The sequence below is a fragment of the Photinus pyralis genome, unplaced genomic scaffold (genome assembly GCF_008802855.1).
Source record: "Photinus pyralis isolate 1611_PpyrPB1 unplaced genomic scaffold, Ppyr1.3 Ppyr1.4_LG4, whole genome shotgun sequence".
NCBI lineage: Eukaryota > Metazoa > Arthropoda > Insecta > Coleoptera > Lampyridae > Photinus > Photinus pyralis.
Genome location: NW_022170511.1, coordinates 37,892,346 through 37,900,874, shown reverse-complemented (window position 1 = coordinate 37,900,874; position 8,529 = coordinate 37,892,346). Strand labels below are relative to the sequence as shown.

Here is an 8,529-nt window from a genome sequence, read left to right as displayed (position 1 = left end):
TTGAATAACGTATAAACTATGGGGTTTAGACACAGGAAGTCCCTTATAAAAAAATTGAGGAGAGCACAAAAGACTGACGAATACTCAAATAAAAAATAGTAGTTCCATTTGAAAAAAAACTGTTATAGCTCTTTGAAATTCAGATATTTCATTGTGAACACCCTGTATCACTAAATCTTTCTCATTATCAAAGTGGTACTTTTTACTCGGATGAACACTATTGCTCAAATTTTATTTTTGAAGGTCGCTACGATTCATAAAAGCGAGGCTGGCTTATGTGGATTTATTCGAAAAAAAATTAATAAGAGGGCAACATTGACAAAAAATCAAAAAGTGAATCGGTTTCAATACCTGACAACTAATTTTCTATTTAAAAAGTTATTTATTTACACCGTAAAAAGGAACACCTGTAGGTACATTCAAATAGAGTTTCTGTGGACGCACAACCATCTATAGTTGACATTTGCACGAAAGCTTTTTTATATTTTTTACCAGGCATGGGCTAGGAAGGACCGACCAACTGTTGCAGGACCCTGTATAATCCATTACAACGCTTCTTTTGTTAAGCTGAAATTATCATAAGTTTGCATTTTAATTTAAAAAAATGTAAATTGGCTTGGCAAACATGCGCCCCTTAGAACAATGCACATCCATAAATCCATTACGTGGCTACACGTTATCATATCCAAACAAAGTTTGTACACAATTTTTTTTTAAATCTACGCGTTTCGCAATCTAAGTTTAGACGTTTGTTAACTGTAACTGCAAGATGCCGCGAACAAGTCATTTCACGATCTGTTTACTGGTGATCATTACACAGGTATTGTTCATCATCTTCCATTTTAATTTCACTCCAGGTGGGGTACCCGCTCCAATTCCTTCCCGTCAAAGTACACTTCCCAAGTATATCCTTTACTGGACCCCATTTTGGGGATTCCGAGATTTTTTAATTGGATTTGGTATGGAACCGTTTGAGAATTGCGAATATAAAAACTGTTTTGCTACGAACAATAGAAGCCTGAAGCCCATCGAGGAATTCAACGCCATACTTTTTCACGGGACGATTTACAATCCGAAGAAAAATGGCCGACCGCAGTCGCGAAGAAAAGAGCAAGTTTACATTTTCCTCAACGTGGAAGCACCGGTTTACATAGCGCCAAACTTTGCAAAATTCAATTCGTTCTACAATTGGACGATGACTTACCGATTCGACTCCGATATCGTATGGCGACACGGTAAGTTCATCGAAGAAGAGTCGAACTACACTTTACCATCGGCCGAGGCCGTCCAAAAGAAGACCAAGCTAATCGCGTGGTTCGCCAGTCACTGCAAAACCTCGAGTAGGCGAGAAAGATTGGCTGCCGAAATGCAAAAATTTCTACCTGTCGACATTTACGGATCTTGTGGTCCTCTCAAATGCGGGAAGTCCAAAAACAATAGTAAACTTTCCTCATCAAAGTGCTACGACATGCTCGATGAAGATTACAAATTTTACCTTTCGTTCGAGAACTCGATTTGCAAGGACTATTCGACCGAAAAGCTGTACAACGTGCTCCGAAAAAACGTGGTACCGATAGTTTACGGCGGGGGTGATTACAATTTGAGCGCCCCCCCGCATTCTGTCATTGACGTTTCCAATTTTCACTCAGTCGAGGAGCTTGTCGAATATTTAAGTCACTTGGACCGCAACGTGACCGAATACCTGAAGTACTTTGAGTGGAAGAAGAATTATAAAGTTGTGAAACAGGATAGGGCATGCGATATTTGCAAAAAACTACACGAACCGTTTCCGGATTCGGTGTACAATGATTTAACAAGTTGGTCGTTTGGTACGCACGGCGAGATTTGCAAGACGAGTAAACATTTACCGGAAATTGTACGACAGTTATTGTAACCATCCACGATTTGCAGATGTAAAATTTTTGTTTATTGTTGTCGATAAAATTTGAAGCTCCTCCAATTTTGTGACTAATTTGCCCAAGCTGCATCTATTCCAAATCTGTTTTTTCATTCTTTCATCTTGGAGCGTGAAAAGAGGTAAATATTTAAATCGAGTTATTATGTTAGATAAAGATAAATAAGCAAGATAATAATGATTGCTTTCACAACAGTTGGGTCAATGAATCACACGTAACGTGTAGGCAAAAAAATTCCCAAGACTTCACGTCCCAGTGACCTTCTGACACCGAAACGCCTAAATATACCATCCCAATCAGTACGTTCAATATTAAATTTGAGTTGTGTATCATTTGTATGGTGTACTTGTAATTGCAAGGTGGTGAATGTCCAAATGTGATAGCAGAGGGCGATCTTTGACCCGCTCGCCAGTTTCTGGTTGGGGTTCATAAAATATAAGGGGAGTAAAGGTCGCCAAATTATTTACCAAGTATGATGTCCTTAGAATTATGGGGAACTGCGTGCCCCACTACTTTCAATAAAACGCTTATGATTTGGGGAAGACACAGTGCAAATTTTGTTTCTCTTTAATTGCGAATAAATCTTTCACTTTTTACTAAAGATTTCCGTGGAGAGAAACAACTCAAAAAAATTCCAGTTCACGCACTTGCTCACTTGCAGCAAACTAATAATTTTGACATTAAGCATTAATTAAAGGTGAAATAACGTTACCAAGTGTGAGACGGTAAAATGAATTTAAAGGAGAACCAGTAGCTGTAAGCTTACACTCGCTGAGCTCGTTCGATCTACTCTTTCATGTCCTTGAGTTCATACGTCCAAGGGTTAAGTCTTTTGTGTATAATAAATGGTTCTAAACATTTCGGTCCTAATTTGGCTGTATAAAATGTAGCCCTCGCATCGGAAATACAATTTTTTTCCCAATAAACCGATTCCCCTACCATTTATTGTGCATCCCTTCTCCTTAAGTTATAATGATTCGTCATTTTCACTGAGGCCTGCGCTATTCTAAGATATATCTTTAATAAGAATTTTAAATCCTTCCGATCTGAGACTAACTGAAGTTCTGTCTGCGATAAATTCATTGGTGTCATCTTTAAAAGCACTTCTTATATAGAGGACCCGATCGCACAAGCAAGGCAATAAGCTACTCCAAGTTTTTGTTCGACATAAGATGACGACACAGATTCAGAACCTTGTTGACTCGTTCTGTGTTTGCCTGCGCACGATAATAGGGTGTGTACCTTATCTTGACGTTATATGCTTACAGTAATTTGCTGAAATCCTTAGATTTAAATTGTACACCATTATCTACAATGATCGATGTAGGAACGCCGAATAAAAGGAAAACTTAAAATTTTAAGGTTAGGGGTGTATATACAAACCTAACCTTCAAATCAACACACTTACCATTTCTACTTCCACTATCGACATTAGATTTTAATATGTAACTTGTCCTCGTCCAACAATTTTAACATGTACAAGTATTTTAATTTCAATTGTTCATATTATTCAGCAAATTTAGACGCCTAGGTCTGAAGATGAAAAATTGTTTCGAAATCGATAACGTTAGTAAAAGTTTAATGTAAATTATTTGAAAAAAAATTCGTATTTTTCTATCTACATAATCTGAAAAGATATTTTGTAGAAAAAATTATTTAACTTAGTTTATTGAAGGGGTGTTAATGTTAAATCCGAAAAAAGACTACACTCCTTAGTCTCTATGTTCTAATGTCCACACAATCTGACTCAGATTGGAGACTGCAATTTCGGTCAATGTCCAAAAATCCGCACCTTTAACTCAGGTATGATTAAAATATGTACAATTTTTGTTTTGTATAATTTGGAACGGTCATTCTTCCAGATACCTCGCTTTGTTCGCCATTGGACACTGCAAATCGATCGATAATTGACTTTACTACTATTTTAGTTTTTTTATTTTTTTAGTTTTAGTAGCTGCCATCCAAGTATGGTGCGTGAGGCTACTCCTACATTGGAAGCGGAGTCGATCTGGCCACCAGACCCGACCGCGTATTGGCATTCTGTACTATGATTCAGAGCAGCTTTGGTCTGATTCGCAGTATACTATGGCTTCACGTTATGCGCAAATTGATAATACATTATGTACTGCGATTCAGAGCACCGATATGGTTTAGACTTTAGAGTTCTGAAACGCTGTATATAATGGGTTTCTGCAAAGCGCGTGTACCTTAGTCAAAATTATACTGCGATTTAGCAAATTTATACTTACTGCGATTCAGAAATAATGTCAAATCGCGTAGGAGAATAGTTTGGTTATCTCTAAACATCTTTAGATTGTCAGACTTACAAGACGTATGTTTTTATGGTTACCTTAGTTTAGTTTAGTTTTATTTATCCCCATACCGATTACAAAGTAATATTGGGTTGTCACAGCAAGAAAGGTACATTTTTTGTGGTTTGTGTGTGATCAAGGTTCTCAAACTGCACTAAAATGAACTATAAAGAGGTATTGGTTGAAATGTATAAAGAGAATACATTTTCAATGATCGAATATTTGGAACGAGTAGAACATGGATTTAAAGCGAAACTTCGACTTAAAAAACGGGTGAAGATATTAACAGTGTTTGGTGCGACACGGGGTTAGCTGATTTTAGTAATAATTTCAATTAGAAATTAGTAATTTGTGCAATAGAATTAAAAATATCAAGTCGCACATATTGGTAAATGAATTAAAAATATCAACGCGATATTTTTAAATCACATATAGCAAATTAACCTGCCCTCTAGCGACAGTAAGTTTAATAATCGGAACAGAATTTAAAATCTCCATTTCGCGTAATTGTACATTTTTTTTGACAATATTATTCGCACAATGTATTTATGAACGATATGGGTAATAAAATAAGCACTTGAAAGTAGATTTTCGCGGTAATTACATCAAACGTGATTAGTTGGGTTGAGGTTCGCTCCTCACTTTTGACATCACTCGATAGATGGCGCCACAATTTTTTATATGTCATGACATATAAGTAAATCGAATTACCAATATCACAGAGTTGATATTAAAAATTAAATTGTGCGTTCCAAAGTTACGAGTTTGAAATAGAGAATTGAATTTTTTGTTTCAACTTGAAATTGAAAATTATTACAAAGCGTGAAGGTGATATTAAAGATTATTTAATATCAAATCGATAATTTTTGAACATTAAAATTTTCAACACGTTATTTCTAAATCGTGATATATGAATAAGACTGCCGATTTGAAATTGTATATGCCATTTCAATAACGGTTTTTGAAATTTCGCACAAAAACCGTTATTTGAAATTGTAAAAGAGGAAATTATTGCGAGTTGTTATTGGAAGATATGCAATTATTAATTTCAACTAGGCAATTGTTGTTAACACAAAGTAAATTTCTACAAATTTTAGTACCATTGCGTCAATTATAATTAATTTTTTTAGTCCGGGTGTTCAGTTATTAAAAGATACAACGGCGTTCCATAGTATTCTGTTAATTAAATGTTTGGTCGATTCAGCTGACGCTGTAGAGACAACTTCACGACCTAGAAGCGTGTCGTGAAATCGTTTCTTCGCTGCCAATTGCAATCCGGGCAAGTACCTATCGTATACTTTGGTTTTTTACACTTGAAACAATAAATTTTAGTTCGGGGGGTGCAATTAGCAGCAACATTGTTACATCTAAAACACCTACGCCCGGTTTCACAAACGATGATTAAGATTAATCATTGATAAAAAATATTAGAATGTTACGCCACCTTTGATTATGAGGCCAAGGGTGTACCATTCTAATATTTTTAATCATAGATTACCGCTGATCATCGTTTGTGAAACCGGGAATTAAGGTTCGAAATTTCATTGATACCACTTGTTGATGGTTCCGAAAACTACATTAAGGAACTAAAAAAAAATTGATACATGTCAAAATTCCGTTTGTTTAGTTGCCATTGAGAAATTGAAACGTTTCGACATATTCCAGAAGTTCCAGAAAATTCAAAAGTTCAAATTGTTGTTTTATACATGATAAGATTCTACAGTAATTGTCGGAAACCAGTGCAAGATGGCAGTTTTGTAAGATTATCAACTATTAAGTTGAATTGTGCTGTGAAAATCCTGGTGCAAATTGTATGTGAGATTTTACAGAAGAAGGAAAAATTGTTAGAGTGGTTACAACTAAGACTAGGTTTCACCGAGTGGAAAATGCTGAGAAAAGTACTCTAAAAAATATAAAATTAGATCATATAAATTATCATTAAAATATATATATAGTGTGTCCCAGGTAGAAAACTATTGACACTTTCAGATTAATTCATCAATGGCTAATGTTTGGCGACAGCCGATGGCTAACCGCTACTTGATTAAAAACCAAATGGATGTTTAATCTGCGCAATCGATTGACAGTCCTCCAAAATGCAAATGCTCATATCGCGTGGTCGTACGCATTAATCAATCAAAAATGAAAGTAGACGGATGTCGAAACCTTTATCAATTTCGGTTTAATTGTCCTCCCCCAAAACGAATAAATACGGACATTGAAAGCTTCGGTAATATAAATATTCGCATTGCGGAGATATTCTGGAGATGGAAATGTTGAGGTGAAAGGGATTACTAAATTTTGCATAAACATTATAAGTAAATCCACTTATCGGACTATGATAATAGCCTTCCCTTTGTTTGCACAAAGTTTATATTCATTTATGGAACAGCAGTTTCCACTTCCTTAATTCAAAACGCATTAAATGTGGTGTTCAAAAGATAACGTTGTCTTTTTAAGGTAATCTATATTACGTTTGCGTCAAATCCGAATTTCGCAGTATTGGGATATATTTACTTTGTGTTTAACGTAAAACCGCGCATCCCTTACAGTAAGTGTAATAATGCACAATGTGTTTGCACTTTTAAAAAACGAGGTGCCAAATTCTTGACAGAACACCTTCCTACCTCAAAGCAGATATTAAAAAAAAGAACTTTGACATTGCTTTTATCCGTTTTTTGTTTAAATAAAACCTAGCATAATTTTTGTGGGTTGTAAAATAAAAAGAAAGTATTTTGAATAATTGAATAACTTGCTATATTTGTAAAAAAAAGTCCGGTGTCGTTGCGGCGGTCCAAAATGTTTCGTTTCCATATGCCTATACTGTACATATCCAAAATTTGAACAAAATCCGTCGAGCCGTTATCTTGGAAAATTGCCTAATTAATTACATATACAGGGTGTAAATCGAAAAGTGGAACATAGGCGTTTAACATGGGAAATTACTTTTTCTTTGCGCAAACGTTTCCTAATTCCGAAAACGGCTTTATGGCTCAGTGGTAGAGCGCTAGGCTATACATCCGGCGGTCGGGTGTTCGAATTTTTCATCTGTGGCAGAGATGGAAATTACCTTAGACCAGTTCCGAGCATTCTACCGGCTACTCCGAATTAGGTTTTCTTGCAGTTTTCCTAATTCGTAAGGTAAATACCGGAGTAGTATAGACCAACTTAAGACCTTCTGCAGGGGCACCTCTAAAAAGCATTATGCGGGTCACTCTGTAATTGGGCACAAGCCTGTTGAGGACCAAGAACAAGAGAGGGATAATAAATAAATAAATAAATAAATAAATAATTATTTTACGCAAAAATACTTCAAATAAAAGTTATAGAGATATAAATTCTGCATCTAAATCATGTGACCTATTCCTATCTCTTCTTGTACGCGAAAAAAATAATTATAAAGATTCTGTTTTCACGAGTTTTTAATCTAAGTAGCCATGGACTATGTTTTTCTTTTATCATCGCACATGGCTACTTAGACCAAAAACTCTTGAAAACAGAATAAAGACCGGAATTACGAGCCCTCTCTTTTTTTACTACGTTCACTACCAACTTTGCTGTGGGCGGATGACTTTGTGGAAAGGGTTGATTTGAGGATGCATGAAATTTATGTTTTTCGGTATCATCAACAAATTTTGAACCAAAACCTTTAATTTTATTGCAGACATAGGCTTTGTTAAACATTCGAATAGACATTTCGTTTGCATGTCGGTACTTATACACTGCCTTTTTTTGAGCCCCGAAAAAAAATTGTCTCACATCGACCCGGAAAAAAATTTTCTTATAGAATGTGACCTGTAGAATCCATAATTTCAAACAGTTCCTAGATTGGGCTACTAGTTCAAAAGTTACAGTCCTTTGAATTTTCTTTCGAAATTGGTTTCTAGTCTATAACTTTTGATTGAAAAGTCTGATCGAAAAAGTACGAATTGTTTTGGATTCTACGCACCAAAATTAATAAGAAAAAGTGTTTTCCCAAGAAATTTTGGTGTAGTCGATTTTTGGTAAAAAAGGAAGGTTATACACTGCATTTTTTTGAGCCCCGAAAAAAAAATTGTCTCACATCGACCCGGAAAAAGAATTTGCTTATAGAATGTGGCCTGTAGAATCCATAATTTCAAACAGTTCCAAGATTGGGCTACTAGTTCAAAAGTTACAGCCCTTTGAATTTTCTTTCGAAATTGGTTTTAGTCTATAACTTTTGATTGAGAAGTCTGATCGAAAAAGTACGAATTGTTTTGGATTCTACGCACCAAAATTAATAAGAAAAAGTGTTGTCCTGAGAAATTTTGGTGCAGTCG

The 8,529-nt window shown here is 35.4% G+C and overlaps 1 protein-coding gene and 1 non-coding gene across 2 annotated transcripts; both read left to right on the top strand.

The window, feature by feature from the left end:
* Positions 1-760: 760 nt before the first annotated feature.
* LOC116169924 (alpha-(1,3)-fucosyltransferase C-like) lies at positions 761-1,951 on the top strand. Its single transcript, XM_031486132.1, has one exon. The coding sequence runs from the start codon at positions 770-772 to the stop codon at positions 1,892-1,894; it is 1,125 nt and encodes a 374-aa protein (XP_031341992.1). The 5' UTR covers positions 761-769; the 3' UTR covers positions 1,895-1,951.
* A 518-nt stretch (positions 1,952-2,469) lies between these two features.
* Positions 2,470-2,581, top strand: LOC116170014. Its single transcript, XR_004145147.1, has one exon. It is a non-coding gene; the product is annotated as a U5 spliceosomal RNA (small nuclear RNA).
* The last annotated feature ends 5,948 nt before the right edge of the window (positions 2,582-8,529 follow it).

Coding starts and splice junctions, on each gene's coding strand:
- LOC116169924 (XM_031486132.1), top strand. CDS start 770: ATGCCGCGAACAAGTCATTTCACGATCTGTTTACTGGTGATCATTACA.